The sequence below is a fragment of the Phanerochaete carnosa genome (assembly GCF_000300595.1).
Source record: "Phanerochaete carnosa HHB-10118-sp unplaced genomic scaffold PHACAscaffold_3, whole genome shotgun sequence".
NCBI lineage: Eukaryota > Fungi > Basidiomycota > Agaricomycetes > Polyporales > Phanerochaetaceae > Phanerochaete > Phanerochaete carnosa.
Window position 1 is genome coordinate 2,961,034 of NW_006767630.1, and position 22,625 is coordinate 2,983,658.

General features: G+C 53.0%; 8 protein-coding genes across 8 annotated transcripts; 3 read left to right on the forward strand and 5 right to left on the reverse strand.

The window, feature by feature from the left end:
- Positions 1-93: 93 nt before the first annotated feature.
- Positions 94-1,013, reverse strand: PHACADRAFT_252661 (uncharacterized protein). The gene is made up of 5 exons (XM_007393637.1): positions 729-1,013; positions 569-665; positions 466-510; positions 310-403; positions 94-247 (listed from the first exon to the last, which is right to left on the reverse strand). The coding sequence occupies exons 2-5, from the start codon at positions 650-652 to the stop codon at positions 174-176; spliced, it is 297 nt and encodes a 98-aa protein (XP_007393699.1). The 5' UTR covers positions 653-665; positions 729-1,013; the 3' UTR covers positions 94-173.
- An 805-nt stretch (positions 1,014-1,818) lies between these two features.
- On the reverse strand, positions 1,819-4,196 carry PHACADRAFT_140250 (uncharacterized protein). The gene is made up of 5 exons (XM_007393638.1): positions 3,452-4,196; positions 3,280-3,402; positions 3,010-3,225; positions 2,838-2,954; positions 1,819-2,771 (listed from the first exon to the last, which is right to left on the reverse strand). Exons 1-5 carry the CDS (start codon positions 4,103-4,105, stop codon positions 2,745-2,747), a joined length of 1,137 nt encoding a protein of 378 aa, XP_007393700.1. The 5' UTR covers positions 4,106-4,196; the 3' UTR covers positions 1,819-2,744.
- Positions 4,197-4,288: 92 nt separating this feature from the next.
- PHACADRAFT_182724 (uncharacterized protein) lies at positions 4,289-7,508 on the forward strand. Its single transcript, XM_007393639.1, has 10 exons — positions 4,289-4,817; positions 4,868-5,310; positions 5,360-5,519; positions 5,573-5,843; positions 5,867-6,070; positions 6,123-6,248; positions 6,299-6,451; positions 6,503-6,622; positions 6,677-6,812; positions 6,863-7,508. Exons 1-10 carry the CDS (start codon positions 4,361-4,363, stop codon positions 7,067-7,069), a joined length of 2,277 nt encoding a protein of 758 aa, XP_007393701.1. The 5' UTR covers positions 4,289-4,360; the 3' UTR covers positions 7,070-7,508.
- A 23-nt stretch (positions 7,509-7,531) lies between these two features.
- Positions 7,532-9,143, reverse strand: PHACADRAFT_252667 (uncharacterized protein). Its single transcript, XM_007393640.1, has one exon. The coding sequence runs from the start codon at positions 7,894-7,896 to the stop codon at positions 7,738-7,740; it is 159 nt and encodes a 52-aa protein (XP_007393702.1). The 5' UTR covers positions 7,897-9,143; the 3' UTR covers positions 7,532-7,737.
- A 2,144-nt stretch (positions 9,144-11,287) lies between these two features.
- On the reverse strand, positions 11,288-12,528 carry PHACADRAFT_193507 (uncharacterized protein; the record flags this gene model as incomplete). Its single annotated transcript, XM_007393641.1, has 6 exons — positions 11,288-11,719; positions 11,785-11,902; positions 11,950-12,016; positions 12,067-12,381; positions 12,443-12,477; positions 12,524-12,528. 6 exons carry the CDS (start codon positions 12,526-12,528, stop codon positions 11,288-11,290), a joined length of 972 nt encoding a protein of 323 aa, XP_007393703.1.
- A 74-nt stretch (positions 12,529-12,602) lies between these two features.
- PHACADRAFT_252671 (uncharacterized protein) lies at positions 12,603-15,830 on the forward strand. The gene is made up of 5 exons (XM_007393642.1): positions 12,603-12,994; positions 13,044-13,542; positions 13,595-15,129; positions 15,182-15,381; positions 15,438-15,830. The coding sequence occupies exons 1-5, from the start codon at positions 12,682-12,684 to the stop codon at positions 15,642-15,644; spliced, it is 2,754 nt and encodes a 917-aa protein (XP_007393704.1). The 5' UTR covers positions 12,603-12,681; the 3' UTR covers positions 15,645-15,830.
- A 73-nt stretch (positions 15,831-15,903) lies between these two features.
- Positions 15,904-16,516, reverse strand: PHACADRAFT_26889 (uncharacterized protein; the record flags this gene model as incomplete). The annotated part of the gene is made up of 5 exons (XM_007392672.1): positions 15,904-15,930; positions 15,981-16,067; positions 16,129-16,296; positions 16,350-16,427; positions 16,487-16,516. The coding sequence occupies 5 exons, from the start codon at positions 16,514-16,516 to the stop codon at positions 15,904-15,906; spliced, it is 390 nt and encodes a 129-aa protein (XP_007392734.1).
- A 207-nt stretch (positions 16,517-16,723) lies between these two features.
- On the forward strand, positions 16,724-18,075 carry PHACADRAFT_252672 (uncharacterized protein). The gene is made up of 3 exons (XM_007393643.1): positions 16,724-16,889; positions 16,946-17,227; positions 17,284-18,075. The coding sequence occupies exons 1-3, from the start codon at positions 16,773-16,775 to the stop codon at positions 17,812-17,814; spliced, it is 930 nt and encodes a 309-aa protein (XP_007393705.1). The 5' UTR covers positions 16,724-16,772; the 3' UTR covers positions 17,815-18,075.
- Positions 18,076-22,625: the final 4,550 nt, after the last annotated feature.

Below are 22,625 nucleotides of genomic sequence, written 5' to 3' on the forward strand. Positions count from 1 at the left end.
CTATGTAGAAGGTCCTCTGAAGATCTGCTGTGCTTGAGACGGAACCGGCAAGGTCGCAGGGTGGCCGAGGTGTTCGCTAACCTACACGGAACTCTGGAATAGAACAGGATGGATTATGTGGTCCGATGCGGACGTATGTGGTAGACTGCGACAGGTACATGGCAAAGATTGAATCACGAGCGTCTGTATACGCGGGGAGCGGGTATGAGTCCCATTAGACCGAATGCGAGCATGTACAGCCCGGACGCTGGTGGCATTGTTGGTTCCGTTGAGCACGAAGAGGAGGCGTACACCACCGCTGAGACATACCTCCTATCGTGCCCTTGATGTAGCCAAGAGAGGACCACCGCCCGAGGGTGAATGTCAGCAACGACCAGCCCAGTACGATAGCGGCAGTTAGTATCTTGGCGGTCACTCGTCAGCACGCGTCACAAGAGGGAAAATGACGCTAGTGTGCGCCCATACCGGGATGACAGTTGAGAGCACACCAGATTGTCGCCAGTGACGGAACTACCACAAGGAGATGCTCAGCATCCAGATGCATGCAAGCAGAGGTTTCGGCACATACGTCAGGCTTCTCCCCTCTAATTAGTGGGATGAACAGGATGTACATGAAGAGTACCACAGTCAGGAAGCCCAGGGCGAGCGTCATCGCGGCCGTTGTCCTGGGCATGCACATGGAGGTCATGAGTCTGCCCGAACGTGTTAGGGATGAGATCAAGACGAACCATGCCCACTCTCCGCTATGGGAAGCCCCGCCGAGTAGATTCCAGAACGTATGGTGTGTGCGCAAGTAAAAGGTAATTAAGCCGCCAGGCACGATGAATTTGAGTTGGCGGAGGGTGTGCCGCGAGACTGAAACGACAGCGGACATCTCTACGAGCGGTGTGCGCTTTCGGCGAGAAGAGCAAGAGTGAGACCGTTGCCAGCCGATCTCGAGCAGGAAGCCGCAGAGCTCCTGGTAAACGAGTCCCAGGTCGCAGCAAGGCGTATGTTTGTCGTGCAGGCTCGCGCAGATGATGGTAGAGCGACACTAACAAGGCGAGCCGCGAGCACATCGCTCCCTAAAACAATCACATGGACCCCACGGCGTGACGAATGATCTGCCATAACATTCTGTGACAGCGTGACTTAACCGTGGGAAATTCGAATCCCGCGCCGGCCGGATTAGACGTCGTACTTGCTTTCTCGAGAAAGTGTCCGTCTTCACGATCGTCCATCTCGCAAATGGTGTTACAGTTCTCCAAGTGCCATTACGGGCACCGCTTACTGTTAGCCAATTATTAACTATTGTTCACCGGGCATTCCATGAACAAGGCTGTCCAAGCGTATAAATATGGCGATAACTTAACTGGTCAAGGCTCGACGCGCAGCATTCGTCGCTCCCTTTTCTCTGGCATCCTGTGCCGCTTCCTGTAGGCCGCCTGCGTTCATGTTAACCTCAGCCATGGATCTCCCGGCATCAGGCATGCATATCAAATTAACCGCTTGATTTGGCAAGTGAGTCTTAACTGCAGTCTTTAGATTGTAGGACGCCCAGGGCAGGAGCTGTGTTCATGAGGGCCTTGGGCATGATGGTGTACGTAGTCGCCTATTCAGCCTCCTGGTTCTGCTTTAATCTTAATTTTGCAGACTCTATTGCGCCACTTGTCTTCAGGTATGTCAGAGCCCACCGACACAAACAACGGACAGAAATAATGAGCAAGCATCCCGGTGAGAGCGCCATCTGGGGCGATGTTCTTCAAACGTTTAGCAGGTCTCAAAATAAGCTCGTGAGTTGCGTCTCCACCCTGTGGTCATCCACTAGTCTTACATCTGCCAAACAGTGAACTTTAGCCTTGCCTTTCGCGATATTTGCTGTTGTCTCCGACGTCATCATCGCCGCCTCGCTCTGCGTGATATTATGGAAGACAAAGTTACATTTCATAATGTACGCTGATTGGTCACCCTCATGCTTTGCTTCGCCGAGATTTGCGCCGACAGGACGAACAACGTGGTCAACAATTTAATTATCTTCGCCATAAACCGATGTATCCTCACTTCGTAAGCCGCCACATTCCGCCCAAATGTTGTCATCGTTTGACCAACTCGCGCATACAAGTGGGATCGCCGCCCTCAAAATCGTGCTGATATGTCCGCCTCACTAGCTTCGTCATCTCATCAGGCATTCTCACGCGCCTCTCTGCAGTTCGCCGTCTTCCCGAACACGCTCTAGTCTCTCGATCTCGGCTTTGTGATTGGCAAGCTCTACGCCAGCTCGCTTCTCGCGACGCTCAACACCCGCTACTCTGTCCGCAGGCGCGCCGTGGTCGTCGACACCTCTCGCGACTCCAGCAGGAGTGAAGAAGAGCTCGATGGTAGGCCGGCGGCACTACAGGACCGAAGGCATGGTGGGCTCGTGTTCTCGACCATTGTGCAAGTAAGTAGACTCAGGCTAGGGTTGGGATTTGAGTGTCATTGTTCAATTCTGTAGTAGATAGGTGCGAATAGCTGTCTAACGAGGGGTCTGTCGAACAGATGAGTTGTGGCGCCTGACCTTTCTTTGTCACAGACGCGCTGATAGTCGCGTTGGAGAGAATATAGGTGCATACACATGAGCAGGTTGTACGAGCATCACCTTCCAATACTACCACATTTCACACACACGAGGGAGGGCGTAAAGGATACTAGGAGTACCATCTAGAAAATGAGAGCAACGATACGACAAGTGGGCAGACAAGAACGGTAGAGTGCAGTCTATGTGATCATGATATCGACTTCGATCTCTTTTTCTACGTCATGCGGGACGCCGTCAGCCAGCCAATACTGGATTATGCGGAGTGAGAAGGCAGACTCACGTAAGCCACGGCGTCGAAGTCGTATTTGATACCAGCCTCCTCGAGTTTGCGCTTCTTTTGGACCTGACGCTTCAGGAGACGCTTCTCAACCTTCTCCTGCTCTTCTTCGGTTCGCAGCTGTTATAACGCCCAAGTTCAGTACCGATTCTCAAAGATACTCGTGGCGCCATACCTTGTTGTGTTGCACGCGTGCAACACGATCCCTTGGGACCGCTCTCCACTTCCGGTTGGCACCGATCCAGAGTTCAGAGTGTACTTTATCCTTGGGGATGACTTTGCACGTGAGGATATGGCCCATGAGGAGGTAGTTATCCATCGTCTCAGCAACAATTTGTGCGACAGACGAGGACGCGAATTCGATAAAGGCATAGTGTTTTGAACGACCAGTCTATGGAACGGCATTGAAATGGCGACCAGGTAATTCGACATACATGTTTCTCACCCTCTTGTTACGAGAGAGACGTAACCGAGTAACATCCCCGAATTGCATGAAGTAGGACTTCATTTGTTCTTCGTAGAAGCCATGGGGTACCCGGCCAAGGTAGATGACGCCTCGGTCCTCAGTCTACGTTGTAGTGAGAGCAGAGTCGAGCACAGGAGGCATAGATACGCACTGGCTTCCTCTTCGCCTTCTCCAGCTTCTTCTTAACGATAGCATCGTCTTTCGCGATAGTCGGGAGCTTGCCGACCTCCACAGGATCCGGGTCAACGTTCAGCTCATCATCGGACGAGTCGTTATCATCGTCTGTCGAGAAGTCAAATAACTGAACATCCTCCTCCTCCTCCTCCTCCTCCTCTTCGGCAACGTCTGCCTCCGCTTCGTGCTCCTCGGTATCGGACTCTTCTGGAGGTGGCGATGGACTTTTGACTTTTGGTTCCGAGGCAGCAACCTTCTTCGACTTGGTAGCTTTGCTCTTGGATGATGCCACAGTCTTGAGTTCCTCTGGCTGCTCCTGTATCGCTTCCACTCTCTTCTTGCCCTTTTCTTTCGCCTTCACCTCCGCCTTGCTGTTCGAGACAGCAGCCCTTTTTTCAGTCGACACGCTCTGCTCGGGCTCTTCGGTCGTCGCCTTTATCCTCTTCACTCTCTCCACGCCGAAATTCTCTTCAATGCTCTTGCGCTTGCCAGCAGCCTTGCTACTCGGCTTCTCCGCTACAGCAAGCTTCGCTTTCGCGTCGGGTTTCTTAGAAGGTTCCGCCGCCGTGCTAACAAGAGAATCTTTGGGCTTCGTGACCTTGTTTAGCTTTTTTGCGACCGTCTTGGCCATTTTTTAAAGGGGTAAAGTAGGGGGCAGGGCTGAAAGATAGAAAGCGCGAGGTTCAATGCGAGACTCAATCTCAGATTACAAAATTTCCTAAGCGTGCGCCGGTGTCCCAATCCGGACGTTTATTTGGCCAAAGGCTTTAGAAATAAACAAAAGCTGATTCGGCGCTTGTGCCTCTTGACACGCACCGCCGTGCGATTCAACCGACTACCTCCTGCTGATTTGCTGCTCCGAATATTTGTTTGAAAACACTGAAATATGGCAGAGACTCCGCAGAGCAACAACAGCTTTGCTATTCCGCCGGTCCCGAACTTACTCTCGCCCACGAGCTCAAGAACTCGCCACTCCATTGGGTCTTCTTTCTCCTTCGGTCCCCAGTCACTCATCAACTCTCTAACGGAGGCAAATCAGAGCACCATAGCGTCAAACAATCGCTCGTTTGCTCTCGATCCCAATCGCTCTATACTACCAGCAACGCCGTTCAGGTCTTCACCTCGTCCACCTCGGCGGGCGAAACCTACCACATCTGTGCGACATCCTTTGGCCAACGATAGGACCAGTGTGTTTCAGGATTCAGACAACGAAGAGGAAGAAGAGGATGGGCACTACGAGTGGGGCATGATCGACAGGATGAGGCTCTGGAGGCACGACGCGCTCATGCAGCATCTGTATGACACTGCGGCATTCTGGGGAGACAAGATCGTCAACTGGACAAGTACGTGTGTGCACGCGTCTTGTATTGTACCTCTATCTGAACTTTGATAGACGATCCAAATGACGCGTTCTGGCTCGCGCAGACCTACTTTCTCACTCATCAATACGCGCGTGCCGAGCGATTGCTCACGCGTCCGTTCCCTACAGCACCTCCGAACCTGCCGCCGGCCGCTGGAGGCGGAGTCAATGGTCACGCAGACTTCAAGGGCAAGGGGAAAGAGCTGCTAACAGACATGCACACATTCGCGAACTTGCCCAGCCAAACGCGTCTACCAGTCGGTGGTCCAGGAGAGATGATCAACGTCGCAGTCGACAATCAGGAAGGCGTCTCGCGCCTAGTGGATATGAGCGTCGCTTGCAGGTACCTTGCTGCACAATGTCAGGTGCGCCAGGGCAAGTGGACAGAGGCGACAGAGATGCTCGGCGAAGCAAACCCTTTTCGCGGTTCAGCCAACAGCGGACCCGCGGTCCCCAATATGGATGGCGGGATCAAAGTACGTCGTGATGTCTACATGATATTTGCATGCACTTACTCAATGTAAGATTGAAGCTTCCATGTGCCATCTCCGTGGCTTGCTCATGCTGAAGCTCAATCGAGGTGACCAGGCGAAGAACTGTTTTGTCGAGGCGCTCGCTTTGGACGTGAAGTGCTATGAAGCCTTTGAACAGCTCATAAGTGGGGAAATGATGACTCCTATCGAAGGTATGCTCTCTCAGTAGTCTTCGAGGCGACCATTCAAATGAAGTTACTGCTAGAATGGGAATTTGTGCAGTCTTTGGCGTATAAGGAGCAGACACCGAAAGACGCAGAGTTCGTAAGGATGATTTACACGTCGCGGTTACGCAAGTACAAGCATGCAGAGGAACACGCACTTGCCCGGCGGAAACTAGTGGAAGATTATGGTCTGGGCGATAACCCGGATGTGCTCTTCAGTTTCGCGGATGCGCTGTACTCACATTTCAGATGGGCAGACTGCTTCGCCGTCACGTCGAGGTTCATTCTGAGCTGCTACTTTCTTGCGCGAAGGTATGCTGACAAGCAGGCTATAGAATACTGGGTCTCGTCTCCGTGCATGCGCCAACAATGCCCTTGCATATAGCATGCCTATATCATTTATCGCATTTACACTCCAAGCTCTTCATTCTTGCACATGAGCTCGTCGAAAAGGAACCAGAGAACCCGATAAGCTGGTATGCGGTCGGAGTATGGTACCTCACCGCGAAGAAATGGTCGGAGGCTAGGACATACTCTAGGTGTGTTGATTTGCTACGACTGTGGAGTACATAGCTGAGTCGGTATGGGCAGCAAAACGTCGCTAATGGATCCTCGTTTTGCACCAGCGTGGGTGGCATTTGCGCATACTTTTGCTTTCGAAGGCGAGCACGACCATGCTGTCACGGCGTACTCCACCTGCGCGCGGATGTTCACGGGGTGGGTGGCGCATGCTATCGCTATATGCACTCTGATTCCCAACATTCAAGGTCACATCTACCTCTTACGTTCGTCGGCATGGAGCATCTTGTCTTGTCCAATCTATCGCTGGCAGACGAGGCGCTCTATGCTGCTCACTCCATGTGCGACGGCGACCCGCTACTAACCAATGAACGCGGCGTTATGGCGTTCAACCGCGGAAAGTAAGCTGTTATCGTGCGTGTTTGCCTTAGATTGCTTAAATACTTCTGCAGCTACGAAGAGGCGGCAAATATGTTCAAGCAGGCGATCGAGCTCGCGCAGCTAACACAGACATCCGAAACGGCATGGGCGGCGACCTACGTCAATCTCGGGACATGCTACCGGAAGCTCAAGTAAGCATTCGCACGCCCATATCTCTGCATTCACTCATCTGCGGCAACGCACAGACGTTTTCCTGAGGCGAAGGCGGCATACGAACGCGTGTTGCAACTCGAGCCGCGGAACGCCCCAGCTCTTGGCTTCCTCGGCATGGTGTACCACCTCATGTATGATCTCGACAGTGCGATCATCAAATACCATGAGGTACGTACTTCCCTGTCCCACCTTCCTTTTTCATCTAACCACTATAATAGTGCCTGAGCGTCGACCCCATCAACGGCCACGCCCTGGAGCTCCTCAGCCTGGCGCTCGATTCAAATGTAACTACAGGTTTAATGGCACAGAAAGGTCTGTCGGGTGGAGAAGAAGAGTGGGCGCGTAAGATGCGCGAGCACAGGAAGAAGGGCAAGGGCAAGGCGCCTGAGCGCGGGATGGAGGACAATGACTTTATGAGCACATAGCTCAGCAGTGTCGTTTCCGTAGCCGTGATAATTTTTTTTTGGGATTCAGGTCATCCACTTCCTCCACATGTGCCGAAGACAACAGGTAGACATCGCCTCCAGGTTTGAAATATCATTCATGATACTGTCGCGCCCTCTTTCATTAGTGAGATGTATATCTGTACTTTGTGTGGCACAGCGCAGAATAGACACTCGAGCTGTCAGCGCAAACACATTGCTTATATATATCGACCACGAAGCAGTCAATTCACAACACTGATAGTACATCGTCCAGTCCAGTCCAAAGTCCTACAGTCCGCATCGCATCTCCTGCCTCTTGCCCCGCAGTGAGTCCCAGCACGGCTGTTCATGAGCACTTATCATACTCATACGTGTCCGGCTTAGAGGGTAATGGGCGCGCAGCCGATAGAGACAAGGGAGCCCTGGTTTTGATCGTCAGTTGCTATGCAGAGTTTAACACTACGGAGGACTTACGAAGCTGTTGTTCTCGCAGCAGAGGGCGTTCGCGTCACAAGAAGAGCCACTGCCGACGCCGACGGCAGTAATGGGAGAGCACGTGAGGCCGAGCTCGGCGTTGACGTCCTGGACGACGACACCGAGGGAGCCGAGGAGGGCAGCACCGGTGGCAGAGCCAGCCTGGTATAATCATGAGCATCTGAGAGCTTACGCTATGAGCCTTGTGCAAGACATACGGTGGTGGTCGACTCGCAGCACTGGACTGGGCCGGTAGAACAGGTGGAGTCCTGACGGGAAGAGATGGGGTTGGGGGTGGCGGCCGCAAGGAAGGCGAATGCGAGGATAGAGGAGATGGCGAGCTTGGAGAACATCTTGACTGGTTGACTGGCTTTGCGGGAGACTGCTGAGTATCTGCGAGAGCTGTTTGCTGAAGACTGTCCTGCGAAATGCGAGACTTTTTATACCTATCCGTCCTACCCTTTCCTGCGGCCTCTGATGTTCTTCCACCTCGGTGGCTGAGCCGTGCGCCTCTGTGTCATCGCAGTGCATAGCTCCATGGAACGACGCGAAGGTCGGTTGGAGTAGGTTTTGACAATTCAACGTGTATGTCGTGAAGAAGCAGCATCAGCCGAGTGAGAGAACAAACATAGCTCCAAATTGCTCGGTAAACTCCACTTGTGGAGTGGAATCTGGTAGGACGGGAGGAATATGTTGGATTGCGATAGAGTAGGGATATACAAAGTGGGAAGCAGAACAGCATCAAGAGCGGCGTCGGGAGTGGCCCCTGCTTTATAACAGCGGGTTAGGTTGGTCGACCAACGGATAGAGTGTAGAGCAGCATGAACTTTGACAAGCTACCAGGCTTTCGAGCACTAGGCCGGACGGAGGATGCGTCTAGATTTCGAGCCATAGAAAGCGTCAGCGCAGTATTAGGCGGCAAAATACGACGTAGGGGTGGTAAATACAGACCGACTGACCGCCCATGCATCAGCCATGAGGATCATCGCCGTCATAGACTTGATACTTTCATGCCATACACGGACAAGAATAGCGACCACAACGAGGTGACTTCATGTAATCCGTTCAGGAACGCCCTTCATGAGTGCGGCGCCCAAGGCCCATTATGGGAAGACGGCGTGAGACGCAAGTACGTACAACACGGGCTTTGTTGCGTGCTGAAGCGTTAAATGAAGTCTAACGGGTATCTCCGCTGTATATTGGGGGTCTGGTCGGCATGTGGACCCGCAGTACGTGTCGTGAGAGGTCGAATTGACTCTCAGTTGGGGCACCATCATCAACCTCTGCGTCGGATGCTGTTCAGCGGAACAGCGGAATATCCAGCAGTAAATTCTTGTTAACATGTCATCTGATCTCTTCGTATTGCCATGTCGTTGCCGTCGATTGGCAGGCGTGGGAAATTTGAGTACTTGGGAAAATATATCAGGATGTCGATATTCGATGGCATCAGCGGGCTCACCTGTGAGTTGCAATCTCGGTGAAGCTCTGGCAAACAGGTCTCACAGTCGGTGTTCGCCTTGTGCGCTGCTGCATCATGAGGCCATCTGTGACCGAAATGCGGGCTCACGTTAAGCCCGGAAGAACAAGTTTCGTGGTTATTGCAAAATGCTTTACAAGCCAGATGTGCGACCATTGAATGAGACGGGGCAAATTAAAATCGTCAAGTGTGCTCACTCACCATGCCGGCCATGGAGCCGAGGGCATCCTCATGTAGGCTTCCACGGACAAGAACGATGAACACTTCGAGCTCGCATCTCCCAACAATGTCCGCGGTCGTTGCATCTTCTCATTTGCAAATGATAACGGACAAGGCGTATCAATGGGAACGTGTTTCGTGGCCATGTACAGTCGGAGGAACTGATCTGGACGAGATTACTTGCGAAGTCAGCTCCAACCCATGCTATGTAAGGTCACCCAGGGCTGGTTGTCGTAGTTGCCCATGTTTCTTAACCGGAGCGAAAGGTAGTCATATGCCTGCAAACTCAAGCCATGCAGGGGTGTGCTATTGTAAATTCGAAGAGCATGCTGCTCGTAGGTCTCCTACAGCCTGCTTGAACGTAAGCGTTGTCAGACGTTCAAATTCCGAAAAACGCAGAATAAAGTTGTGTACCTGGATACACACGGCACACCACGTTTCCCGCGTACGGCAATATCACGATATCGATTTGGTTAAGATCGAGTCGTCGATGATGGAAGAGACGAAGCTAAGAAGCGCTGGGAGCTCGGCGATATTAGCAGTGCTTTATATGCACGAGATGATAGCCATTGAGTAACAGACTGCATTACGGTGCGCTCGATCTACATCCGAAAGCCATAGCAGGTCCGTCGACAACATGTATCAGATCCTGCAAAACAGCTCTCCGCTCAAAGTGAAGCTGGGACACAGCCCATAGATATGAGACTACCCTGTGAGGCGAAATAATTTCTGGTTAGCGCGCAAAAGGATGCGGCAACAACAAACACATACGAAGGAGTTGTTCTCGCAGCAGACGGCTTGAGCGTTGCAGTTACCTCCGCCTGCGCCTATGACAGAGACAGGCGAGTAAGTGAGACCGACAGGTGTGTTCAAGTCCTAGAGGACGACGGCAGCCCGCTCAGGACGGATGCAGCCGACTTAGAGCCAGCCTGACAGTATCCACCTCGCTACAATCGGAGCCTCCATCGCGGGCAACGTTCATAGGGGTGGCGGCCGCAAGGAGAGTGAGAGAAAGGGTTGTGACAGCAGCGAGCTTGGAGAACATCTTGGTGGATTAGTGAGAAAGCTTGCCTGGGAAGTCGCAGAAGCTGGCGAGCCTGAAAGTGCATGGCGGACGACGTCGCTCTTTGATGCTCTACGACGAGGGCTTGGCGGGCCCGTCGGCCGGATGGCTGACCCAGCTACCGTTGCGTATCATAGCGAGGGCGACGTCGGCAGCGGGTTTCCTGACGTCGCGAGCTTGGGTCGGCCCTACACCGTGGAGCACTTGTCGACGGAGTGTTGTATTAACGTGAGCATTGGATGAACAAAACCCAAATGCGGCAGAGCAACGCAACGAGGCCGCGCGCCGTGCAGCGACCACCGCGGCGGAGCTAACTCATCCTGCGCAAATCCTCTCGCAGTGGTCCACACTAGCTTTGTACCTTATGTCATTGCGGACCCGGCGGAGAGCCGTGCCTGCAACGACTGAGTATGGACCAAATCAGCATTTTGCAACTGCCCACTTCAGACAATATCCGCACCTACAATGATGATCGCGACGAACTACATGTTTCGAATTGGGAAAAGAATTTGATTGGGCGGAAATATCGGTACATAATCATCAGGATCCGGGGACGTGCAAGGTGAAATTTGACTGTGCATCGTTGCATATGGCTACTGGCACAACCAGGAAAAGATGGCGTGACGCAGGGCGGGAGGGGTATTTCGCGCTCGTAACCGCACAGGCACATCGCTGGGAATGATGACGTCGGCAGCCGCCCATCTCGGATGCTAAGAAGCAGTAGACGGGTCTATAGGGCGTAATTCCGAACCCCAAATCCTTGTCGACGACGTAGGAGGTGACGTTCAGCTTGCCACACATATGTAGCGATGTTTACCGAAGTATCAAGGCCGTCGGATGGTTGCCGTCGTTCCGCGAGCATGCCGACTCGATGACCGATGTCCTATGCTGATGATCAGATACTTCCTCTCCAGCGCGACGACACCTCTACACACCTTTACCTTAGAACTGAAAGAGCGGATAGGCGGTGAGCTCGGTACCACGTTTATGCGACAAGGACCCCTCTCTTCATCGTGTCTCTGCGGTATCTCCGCTGTCTCACGCTGCCAGTTGGTACAGGGCGGCTGCCTTCGTAACCCATGGCGTAGCCCAAACTCTTTCCGCCCCACTCTCGCAAGGGCCTCCAGAACGATGGGGGCGGTCTTAGCTTGATGATCTTCTTCTTGTGCCTTGGTTTGTGCTTGCGTTGAGGACGGTCCACCTGTAGAACGGTAGCGGAGATGACTGGACAGCATATCTTCTCGGGAAGGAAGTCGTGCGGGCTAGGCCGTTCCTTAGCAGGGACATTGAGCGGAACAGTAAGTAGGGCAGAAGCTTGTGGTGTCGGCTTGAGCACTTCGAAGACCGCCATCTCGGCAATAGGTGTTAGCTGCTCCGCAGTGATGATAATATGCTTCTTGTTGGCGTTGGCAGGTAACTATCAGAACAACGTCAGCAATGTGACATCGTGACATAAGGCCGTGGAAGGTTGACAACACATACGTAGGATACCTTTCGCGACTCCTCCATTATCCACGAGACGTCGACAGCGGCAGCACGGGCGCGCTCGGCCCGTAACGCAGCTTTGGGTTCATCTTCTTCCCATGACGGCTCCATAGTACTACAGAAGGTCAGAGGGATTCGAACCGGTTGAGTGTAGTATCGTACACAATCTGAGGCGCTGGCTTGGGTTTCAAGGAAACAGCCTTGGTAGCCTTCGACAGTAGACGAAACTCTGCGCTGACCTCAGCAGCCTTTCAGACTGTGAATTTAGGTGACACGCACCAACAACTTCCACTTGCTCGTCATACATTTGTTGGCGGGTAGCTGGTTCTGTTTTTTCATCATCTCTGGTCTTATTTTTCCTCTGTCGTTTCTTGTGTCGCGCATCACCGCGTTCTGGCTCCGCTCGGCAGACTTGAAACTCGCCGAGGGAACGCTTTAATATGTTCTCGAGAGTTTTGACGACAGCTTGATCACCGTCTTCGACCTCATGAGGGACATCGTGCTCGGCTTCAAGATCAGCTCGAGAGACAAGCTGAGTAAATTGCTCGACAAAATGAGGGTTAGCAAACCGCGGTAGGAAGCCCATGACACAGTCTGTATCAAAGTCGAGACAAGGTTTAGCACTCTTCGAAACTTTGCGGCTGCTCTCACTTACAGTACTTGCGTGCGGAGCGAGGAAGCTGAAAGCGACTGCAGGTTGCGTCAGTACGGTTTGTCTGATGTGATGCGCCATCACCCCATCAAACGGAGCCGATGGCGCTCTTGCCGAAGAATCGCGCGTGCTTGAGCTTGTGCGCAGACTTCGACTACACCCAACATCCACTCGCTTCCTAGCCATCCTCTCGCTCCTGCGGGGCAAGGACAGATCTCATACCGAGACTCGTTGGCGAACTGATGTATCTCGCAGTTCGGCGACGAGTTTCTTCGATCTTCACCGTCAACAAAGCGGTCGCTTACGGCCTGAAGACTACGCGCAGACAGAATGATGGGTTACGACCTGTGCACCGACAGTTCAACACTCTCTTGACGTCTAACAGTATACGGCTACGATCGCATCATGTTCCTTCTGCGCCCATCCGCCATGTTCATGTCCGCGCGCTTTCCTATTCCTCCATTCCGAAGTTCATGCTCCGAGCTCTTAGAGTGCCTGTTGGGGCCGCGACGGTGGGAGCAGGAGGACTTACTTATGCCAACTATCAGTTTGAAGGTACGTAAGTCCATTCACACGCGTAAATGCTAGCCTCATCTTTGCTCAGAGATTCGCAAGAAGTCCAATGAATGGCTGAGTACCGTTCAGGATACTGCGGGCGAGCTCTTCAACACCGCGTCGGACACATTCAAAAGCGTATCTTCCGTTATCTCTGGGAGTGTCGCCGACATCAAGCTTCCCGACATAGAAGCCCCTCAATTCTTGAAAGATCTCTTCAGCGGTCCGAAGAATGACAACAAGCAGAACGGACAGGAAGGAGGTCCAGACAGCGGACAACGAAGTAGTCGACCAGATGGCAAAGATGTTGTCATCGCTGGTTTGGCCGCTGACCATTTCACCTCTTCGGATTCGACAGCGGACGACTCCGCCGATCCTCGGAACGGATTAATGCACCTCACGCGGAGACTTATCGAGATACGGAGTATGCTCCTGAGCATTGACAAGAGTGATGCTTTGAGACTTCCCAGCATCGTGGTCATTGGGAGCCAGAGCTCTGGTAAAAGTTCTGTTTTGGAAGCTATCGTTGGACACGAGTTTCTTCCGAAGTGCGTTTCCTTGACTATTCTACCACGTCTTATGACTGACACTCTCGCTTAGAGGGAGCAACATGGTCACTCGCCGTCCTATCGAGCTCACCCTTATCAATACCCCGGCTAAGGATGGCAAGGAGCCTGAAGTGTATGGCGAGTTCCCCGCCTTGGGACTTGGCAAGATCTCAGACTTCTCGCGAATTCAGAGGACCCTCACCGACCTTAACCTCGCCGTTCCTTCCACCGAGGCCGTTTCCGACGACCCCATTGATCTCCGGATCTACAGCCCACACGTACCGGACCTAACTCTAATTGATCTCCCTGGCTATATCCAAATCTCGTCTGCGGACCAGCCGGAGACGTTGAAGGAAAAGATCGCTGCGCTCTGCGACAAGTATATCCAAGAACCTAACATCATTCTTGCCGTCTGTGCTGCCGATGTCGACTTGGCCAACTCAACTGCTCTTAATGCTAGCAAGCGGGTCGACCGTCTTGGATCGCGTACTATCGGCGTTATAACCAAGATGGACCTGGTACCTCCTGAACAGGGTGTGCAAATCTTGTCTGGCGAGCAATACCCTCTGGAGCTTGGTTACGTTGGTGTTGTCTGCAAGCCTCCTGGCAAGCAGGACCGGACGGAGTCTACCGCTCAGCTCGCTCAGCAGACAGAGCGAGACTACTTTCGTTCACATCGCGAATTCGCCTCCAACTCCTCACTCATGGTTAGCACCGACAGGCTCAAGAAACTTCTCATAAAGGTCCTCGAGTCCTCTATGGCCTCGTCTCTGCATGGTATCACGAACGCTGTTCAGCTCGAGCTCGAGGACGCGCAATACCAATTCAAGGTTCAATATAACGATCGTCGCATTACCGCAGAGTCCTATTTTGCCGAGACGACCGACCTCTTGAAGGCTCGTTTCAAAGAATTTGCTACTCAGTTCCGTAAGCCTCAGATCCGTGCGAAGCTGAGGGAAATGTTGGACGTTCGTGTAATGGAAGTTCTCGAGACGCTCTACTGGTCAGACAAACGGACGACTACGGAGCTTACCGCTCTGGCCGACGACCCGAAGGTCAAGCCTAATTCTGTTGACTTGAACTGGCGCCGCAAGCTGGAGGCCGCCTCCTCGCTTGTAACGAAATCTGGCGTCGGCCGAGACTCCACCCAGCTTATTGCCGGCGGTATCCACGCGCTGATGGACTCCATTGTCTCCGGCGAGCCCTTCACGTACCACCCGCGCGCTGCGAAGAGCCTCGTCCAGTTCTCACACACGATCCTGCGCGAACGGGTGGGCGTGACGTTGGACCAGGTCGAGAACTGCATCAAGCCGTACAAGTACGAGGTTGAGGTCAACGAGCGCGAATGGGAGATCGGGCGCACTGAGGCCGTGAAGCTCTTCGAGAACGAAATTAAGATGTGCGTGGACAAGCTAAAGGAGATCGCGAGCAAGGTCGGCGGTGGGAGAAGGTTAAGCAACTTGGTCTCGTATGTGAAGATGCTGGAGGAGAGTGATCGCGAGAAGAAGGCGCGAATGCTCAAGGGCGACGCCGCGAGTGAGGCGCCCGTAGACGAGTACCGGTACCCCCCTGCTCAGATCCTAGATGGTATGCTCTCTTCGCATGCGAGCCGAATCCCTGGACTCATCATGTTGCCTAGCTCGGCGTGCTATGCTCTTCAGCGAACGCTTGAACATCCTCAAGCTCAGGCTTGGTGCTCTTAAGTCGAAACGTTGTCGCGCAGGCCCCGAGAACGACGCCATCTGCCCCGAAGTTTTCCTGAGCGTCGTCGCAGACAAGCTTGCGTATACGGCAGCCATGTTCATCGACATTGAGTTGCTCGACCACTTCTTACGCGAGGTACGTATATTGCCATCAAGGAGTCGACTGCCAGGCTGACACAGCGTCTCCGCTAGTTCCCACATGTGATCGACTCCAGGTACAGCTTCGACAGCAAAGATATCGCCGAGTTCGCGCGCGAGAATCCCCGTATCCGCGAGCATCTCAATCTACAAGAGCGTAAGGATAAACTCGAGGAGGCCATGAAGCAGCTGAACAGCCTCGCGACGCTCCGCCCAGACATCAAGGAGCGGACTCCGCAGCGGAAGAGCTGGATCCACTAATAATACAGCTCTGTTGGATCCCTTGGATTCTCCATTGGTATCTTATTTGTTGTTGGGCCGTGTCTGCATCTTCGGTAGTAGTGTCATTAATTCCCCACTTCGCATTTGTATTCTTTTACCGCACGCATTTACGAGTTCCTCAAAGGCTTGCAGTTACACACATCCATGGTACATTAGCGCAATGCGTACACTAGTGCAATGCGTGAGCGGTCGTGAAAATCCGTAAGGTCCGAGATGGATTCTATGCTACGCGATGTGATTACAGCTTAGCCTTGGTCTTGGTGGCCTGAAGCGGGCGTCAGCGAGATTGTATGGTGCTACGGCTGATGATCGCACCTTGAGTACACCGTCGAGCTTGGTGGCAAACATCATGTTGCCCTTGGTCTTGAGCTTTCCCGTCATATACGCCTTCTGGCCATCAAGCTAAGCCCCCGAAGACGTTAGCCCCGGATTGCGAGGTCAGATGACAAGCTGGGTCACTCACCTTGCCTTCCGCGAGCTGCTGGAAGGTGTCATCGGACAGAAGGATGGTGACATTGGGCTTCTGCTTGGCTTCACCCTTGTAAATCGAGCCGGAGTTCTTGAGGTCTATTGTCCAGATACCTTCCTTGCCTTCCGCGTTCTTGATTCGTAGCTCAAAGATACCATTGGTCTGAGAGGGGAGCTCAATGGGTATTTGACTGTGACAGAAGTAGCGTTACGCACCTTCTTGAGCTGTGCCTTCTTCTCCTCGTCGTTGTAGCCCTCGAACACCTTCGCCAGGGCCGCAAGTATGGCGGAGGACTATGGAGGCGAACAGCTCAGCCGTTCTGACCCGGATACACAGAATATTGCGTCCTCACCTTGAAACCTTCGACCTGAATGTCTGACATGGTGTATGTAGATTAGGATGAAGACAAGCGGGAAGAATATGGACTCGCTTCCGAAGCCGAAGTGACGAAACACAAACGGGAGGCGCTTACGCCCATCCGCCTTAGACGCACATGTGATTTTGATGTCCGGCGCAATCTATGAGGTGATCGGATGCCGGATTCTTGATTCGATTAGATTACGATTGTGCTTTGACTCGTTCTGCGACGCGAGCATTGTGCCTGTCTTCCCTACAGCTTAGAGTCTCTAGACGGCAGAATGTCGAAACCGGCACCGCCCCCCTTTGGAGTCTATGTCCCAGCCGTAGCTTTCCTAGACGAGAACGAAGAACTAGACGAGACTGGCATCGGGCAACACATCCTCCGTCTTGCGCAGGTATCGTACCACAAGCTTCCGCACTCATGCGTAGTTTTGGCTCACCAAAGGCGCAGGGTGGCGTGAGGGGCATCTTGGTGCAAGGAAGCAATGGAGAGGCGCAACTTCTCTCTCACGAAGAGCGAAAGACCGCCATTCGCATCACCAGAGATACCTTGGACAAGAACGGGTTCAAGGATACTGTGATCGTGGCTGGTACAGGCGCACAGTCCGCCAAGGAGACGATCAAGCTCTGCAAGGACGCTGCAGAGGCAGGCGCCGCTTATGTGCTCGTGCTGACGCCCTCAACGTGGCCTAAACAAATGACCCCACCGAACATCATTCGCTTCTTCCACAGGGTATGTGCCCAGCCGCATGCGGATCCAAGCGTCTCATTTGAGCGAATTTTTCGCAGGTGGCAGACGAGTCTCCTCTTCCCATCATGATCTACAATTTCCCTACCGTCACCGCCGGCATCGACCTCGACTCCGACACCATCATCGCCATCGCCCAGCACCCCAGAATCGTCGGCACAAAGCTCTCCTGCGGCAACATCGGCAAACTCCACCGCGTAAGCTCCGCTCTGCCCTCCGCCGAGTTCGCAGCGTTCCCTGGCAAGTCGGACGTGGTCCTCCAGGGCCTCTTCTCCGGGAGCGCAGGGATCATCGGCGCGCTGCCAAACGTCGCACCGAAGGCGCACGCACACCTATTGAAGTTGTATGGCGAGGGAAAGCTGGAGGAAGCGACAAAGCTGCAGTCGCTGCTCGGCCAGTCGGACTGGGAGCTTAGCAAGCTCGGGAGCATCGGAGGTATTAAGGCCGTCGTGTCGAAGCACTTTGGGTATGGTGGACCCCACGTCAGGAGCCCACTGGCGCCGCTTCTGGATGAGCAGAAGGTGACGAACGCGAAACTGGAGGAGCTGATTGCGTTGGAAAAATCACTCTAAGTTCTCAGGATCTGGACAGTATATCTCACAAGTCATGTTCAGAGTTCCATAGCTTCATCTTGTGGCGCGGCACTATCTTGGTTCTGAGGGCGGAAAATTTCGTTGAGAAGAGCAGCAACTTTCTTCTTTGCGTCGTCTTTGTCTACTTTGACCGTTCGCAGTTCTGCATCCCGGCGACTCGCAATCTGCGCTTCATCCGAGAGCAGAAGCATCAATTTCATCGAATGAATGATAGAGATGAGCGAATGCGCAGCACGAATCTGAAGGGCCGTCAGTCCCGGCAGCTCACATGCAGTATTGAGAGACGGACCATGGACTCTGCGCGACACTGAGCTTGGAAAGCCTCTTGCGCCACGCGAAATTTATCCTTGTCCGCGATCTGAAGCTTCTGTCAGTTCGAGATGCTAAAACAAATTGCAGATAATGCCCACGGAAGCAAGACCGACGAGGTCAACCATGCCGTCAACCAACGTCTCTATCTCAACGTCAACCTTTTTGTTCCACTCCTCTTCGATGGCGTCCAGGTACTCGTCCGAGTTCTGGTCAATCGTCGGCTGACTGTTCCTAGAAATTAGACTAGCCGTGGGCAGAGCGGCGCGGCGCGAAACGTCCGTTTGTGGAATTTCGGCCATGGTGAAGTTCGGGTTGAAGCTGCTGAAGCGCTTGCTTGGCGCTGCTCTCTTAGCGCTGTATTTGTGGCGCGGAGGAGACCGAGCCGCAGGGCGCCAAAATCTTCACGTTTCCAACCGTCTTCTCCCAGGCGAAATGAAAATGCTCCTCAAATTGTTTGTATGCACAATAGCTCGGTATAACTCGGCTTTTTTATTTACAAGTAATAGTATTGCTTTTATGGGCTTAGCATAAGTATTCAAGGTAAGTGAGTCGCGGACACTGCAGTTCATATTTGGTGTTTATTTACGCTTACAAGGATTGCTGACGACCAAAAATTCCATCTCATCTTACAGTCTATGAGCTCTAGCCGAGCTCACACGACGCGTAATCAGAGCATGATAGGGATGCGTCCGATGCCGATCAGACCGCCCTGACGACCTTTTTTTTGTGAGTGCTCAAGCGCACGCAAGCTCGGGTTACTGCACTTACAACCTGCGTGTTGGAGCAACAGACGGTGTTGGAACTGCATGCATGCCGCTTCCAACACCGACCACGGAGACAGGCGAGCAGGTCAGGCCTTGAATGAGTCCTGTGAGATCCCCGAGTACGATGCTCGGAAGGCCAGCAAGGACTCCCGCCTCAGCAGAGGTGCTCTGTCGAGCGCTTTCAGTAAATATATGGATGAAAATAGGCCCTGTCTTACGGAAATTGTTCAGTTGCGGCACTGGACGCTGCCGCTGTCGCAGCTAGACTGCTGGCGAACCTCAAGGGGGTGGCGACCGCAAGGAAAGGGAGGGCAAGCAGGGACGCGACAGAGGTCTTCATCTTTGCGGTGAACAGAAGAGCACTGCTGATTCTGCTGAGCATTAATGCTGAAGCATCCGTTCTTATACTCAATATGTGACGCACCGTGTCTGTCAATTATCCTTACCGGTCGCGTTGACCCCGGGAAGGTCGAACGGTTCTCGAGCACGCTGGCCGGCAATGCCTCGGCCACCTCATAGTCTCGACTGCAAATCTAGTTCATCATGAATTCTCGACGATAACAGGGAAGTTTTTGTGACACATGCTTACAGTGACTGGTTCTCAGATGGTTGGACATTTGTCCAGAATAAGCCTTTTATGTTGCGGAGAACGGACCTCGCGCACCACGGTTGGTGGCATGTGTGCGAAATGAACTTCCAGAACCCATCCAGTCCGCGGTGTTTGTGCTCTCGGCTCCCTCGTTCATGATGCTCAGTATAGATCAGGACCGTCTGGGCTCTGGAGAGTACTGGAGCATATTTCGATGCAAGGTGCGGATTCACAACTTATGGACCACTGCCTTGAGGGCTTCTCTCAACAAGAGCCTATCTACAGTGGCATATAAAACTGCCCGGCTGCGTGCGAGCCATCGAGCAGGGGCTTCGTAGAAGCCCTGACAGCCCAAAAAAGCTCTGGCCAGTGACAACGCGATGAGAGGCTGTCCAATCGTCGATCGTGGGAATATTCTGCAAGCGAGCGCTGAGCGCTGAATACGACCGGTCTGCGTTCGTGTTCCGACTTGTATTCCAAATTATGGTACTTCGATTCTCTCAGCCCTTCTCATAGGCCCGCACCCTGTGGATGATCCAGTGTCGCCGTCTGTATAAGGCTTTCCTTTCCACGCACGTCCGGCTGGGAAAGACTGCAGCCAATACAGTCGAGACGACCTGCATGCATAATTGTACATCCAATCAAGGAATCTATGGTAGTCCAATCATGGGGAGAAGAGGCATGCGGCGCATAATATATTGCAAAGGGCGGTTCCGCTCCACCTCAAGTCGTAGCTTTTGGGTTCACGCTTTGCAGTGTCGTAAATGGTTAACCCGAAACATTTATAGGGAAAGGCCGCGCGCAAACGTGCCAAATTATTCTGTTTGGTCTAGGTGTCTACAAGTGGGGACCGGCACGACGAGCCTCAAGTTGGGTGATATTCGTGTACAGCATGGCTATAACGTCCGTGGCTAGAGCGGAGCCTTCGGACGCCTGAACGCGAGAGTCATCCATCGCGTTTCACCCTACCGCTCTAGACTCGACCACTGCAGCTGGGAAAATTACCACACAAACCCGCAGACCGGTTCGCCAGAAGAGCAGCTGCGAATATCCTCATACTATACAGTCCGCAAATTTCCTCAGGTCGACGACGAAACGTATAGCAATGGCTCTGTTCTTTGAAGGCGTAGATCTCCTCGGTCGAGAGTGCAGCACCGCCGAGGACTGATTTTTACTCACAATCATGAAGGAAAGCTCCTTGATCATGCTTCCGTGCATGTGCTTGCGGGGCGGAATTGCATCCGACACCTAGGACGCGTGTTCTGGCTCGCGTCGTTGTGACTAATAAACAACATCTAGAGGACCTACCAGTTGTAGCAAGAGGTGCGCAGATCTGTGGGCCGATTGCACTATGCCTCGGAGACACTGAGTTACCTTAGCTGCTTAGCAAATATACTTTTATCACCTCACCCAGGCCGTTAAAATATTGATACTGATATCATCTACTACTTAAGGCCTTTTTCCGGTGAGGCTATGCAAGACGGTTAAACGAAATTGTACAAGGAAATCGGACTGAACAGAGCCGTGCAAAATCTCGGTCTAAACGGTCCTATCATGTTACAACGCAGGATTGTGGCGCCCTCGTGTCAAAAGATCAAAGCCTCGACAAGTACATCCTGCCTGATGTACCCAATCGTAAAAATCAGGCTAGAATTGTTATAGCCAAATGACCATTGAACGGCGAGGATCCAGGGGCCGGGTGAGTTTGCTTTCGTAGCTTTCCTTGTGAGATCACCATTTGTCGAGAACTGGTCAAGATGTGGTTAATCTGGTTTTGAGATACAGTCGATTCCTTCCACGACTTCTTCTATTCTTTCCTTTTTACGTGTGCGCAACGACGGTGGTTGACTAGCTCACGCTGAGAAGTGGCAGGGGTCAGGCTAGCTTATGCACGTGGTGCCGGCTTCGCGCGCTATGACCGTCCTCTCAGTATTTTGACTATCCTCATCAATGTACGAATTGTCGAGGCTGTATAGCGAAGAAGCCGCGGGTCTAACGTTTGGCCATGGCTACGTATGCACGACCTGCTCCCGCTTAACCTCTCCACACGAGAGAGTGAGTCCATGGTATCGTACCAGTAACTTGTGCTTTCAATGAATGTTCGTAGGAAGCCAGATCCGACCCGGGATATGTCGGCGCCGTGCTTGTGCTTGACAGCAGCTGAAAGTAAGCCACCAGGAACAAGCACCCCTTATGGGCCCTCATGTAGGTAGACGCACCCACCCGGCACCTTAAATTTAATGGCGGTACGCGCCTGTTTTCGTGAATCCATCCAGTACGAAACATCAAAGGAGGGCCCGGCAACAGTTCCTATTCAGAAGACCTTTATACATGGCGTTGTCATCAAGCTATGAGGCGAAAAGTGGTCTCGTCAGTGAACACGTTTTCCGGCCATCCAGCCGGATTCGACTTTTGAAGCGCTATCAGATCACGTGACTTACTACGCGAGCGCGGCAGCTTCGTCATGGCCAGGGAGCGCCTAATTAGGTCGACCTAAGACCTAGTGGACCTAGCAGACTTAAGGACCCTAACCCCAACGCGCTTGAAACAAGTAAGTCATTCTCACGCTAGGTCGTGCATATAGCGATCGCGAACGACGCAGCAGCCAGCACCTCGTCTCGATTTATTTATCGCATGCGCCCTGGGCAGCGCATATGCCCCGGACAGAACGCCCTTGCAGCAGCCAGCGTCCTGTCTCGATTTATTTATCACCTACCTGCCCTGGCTGCCTGGCTGCTAACTTACTGATCATGCTCTCACAGCAGCCAGCACTTGCGGCCCGTCTTGATTTATTTATCGCCTAAACCCCAGAAGGAGCACCCTTGCAGGCAGAACGCCCTTGCAGCAGCCGGCACCTCGTCTCGTCCTCGCATCACTCCCTTCTGGCAGCCGGCACTCGCAGCAGCCAGCGCCCCGTCTCGATTTATTTATCGCCTACATCCTGCTTCGAACGGAACGCCCTCGTAGCAGCCACAGAGCAGCTCGGACGCAACAGAGTGTATTGGGAGAGACGAGGACATAGAGGATAATGAAATAATGGGCAGGCCAAGATAGGTATGTGTGCTCACTTCGTCACCCATCTCTTCGCATGCTCATAAAGAAACAGCCGAGCAGAGCGGAGCAGC

Excerpts from the sequence above, each read along its gene's own strand:
- PHACADRAFT_252661 (XM_007393637.1), bottom strand. The coding sequence starts at position 652 with ATGACGCTCGCCCTGGGCTTCCTGACTGTGGTACTCTTCATGTACATC. Across the intron at positions 404-465 it reads TGCTCTCAACTGTCATCCCG|ATACTAACTGCCGCTATCGT; the intron begins GTATGGGCGCAC and ends GTGACCGCCAAG. Across the intron at positions 248-309 it reads CATCAAGGGCACGATAGGAG|CGTCCGGGCTGTACATGCTC; the intron begins GTATGTCTCAGC and ends CAATGCCACCAG.
- PHACADRAFT_140250 (XM_007393638.1), bottom strand. The coding sequence starts at position 4,105 with ATGGCCAAGACGGTCGCAAAAAAGCTAAACAAGGTCACGAAGCCCAAA. Across the intron at positions 2,955-3,009 it reads CACGCGTGCAACACAACAAG|CTGCGAACCGAAGAAGAGCA; the intron begins GTATGGCGCCAC and ends GCGTTATAACAG. Across the intron at positions 2,772-2,837 it reads ACTTCGACGCCGTGGCTTAC|AAAAAGAGATCGAAGTCGAT; the intron begins GTGAGTCTGCCT and ends CGCATGACGTAG.
- PHACADRAFT_182724 (XM_007393639.1), top strand. The coding sequence starts at position 4,361 with ATGGCAGAGACTCCGCAGAGCAACAACAGCTTTGCTATTCCGCCGGTC. Across the intron at positions 6,249-6,298 it reads TGCGCGCGGATGTTCACGGG|GTCACATCTACCTCTTACGT; the intron begins GTGGGTGGCGCA and ends CCAACATTCAAG. Across the intron at positions 6,452-6,502 it reads ATGGCGTTCAACCGCGGAAA|CTACGAAGAGGCGGCAAATA; the intron begins GTAAGCTGTTAT and ends ATACTTCTGCAG.
- PHACADRAFT_252667 (XM_007393640.1), bottom strand. The coding sequence starts at position 7,896 with ATGTTCTCCAAGCTCGCCATCTCCTCTATCCTCGCATTCGCCTTCCTT.
- PHACADRAFT_252671 (XM_007393642.1), top strand. The coding sequence starts at position 12,682 with ATGTATCTCGCAGTTCGGCGACGAGTTTCTTCGATCTTCACCGTCAAC. Across the intron at positions 12,995-13,043 it reads TGCCAACTATCAGTTTGAAG|AGATTCGCAAGAAGTCCAAT; the intron begins GTACGTAAGTCC and ends ATCTTTGCTCAG. Across the intron at positions 15,382-15,437 it reads TCGACCACTTCTTACGCGAG|TTCCCACATGTGATCGACTC; the intron begins GTACGTATATTG and ends CGTCTCCGCTAG.
- PHACADRAFT_252672 (XM_007393643.1), top strand. The coding sequence starts at position 16,773 with ATGTCGAAACCGGCACCGCCCCCCTTTGGAGTCTATGTCCCAGCCGTA. Across the intron at positions 16,890-16,945 it reads ACATCCTCCGTCTTGCGCAG|GGTGGCGTGAGGGGCATCTT; the intron begins GTATCGTACCAC and ends CCAAAGGCGCAG. Across the intron at positions 17,228-17,283 it reads TCATTCGCTTCTTCCACAGG|GTGGCAGACGAGTCTCCTCT; the intron begins GTATGTGCCCAG and ends AATTTTTCGCAG.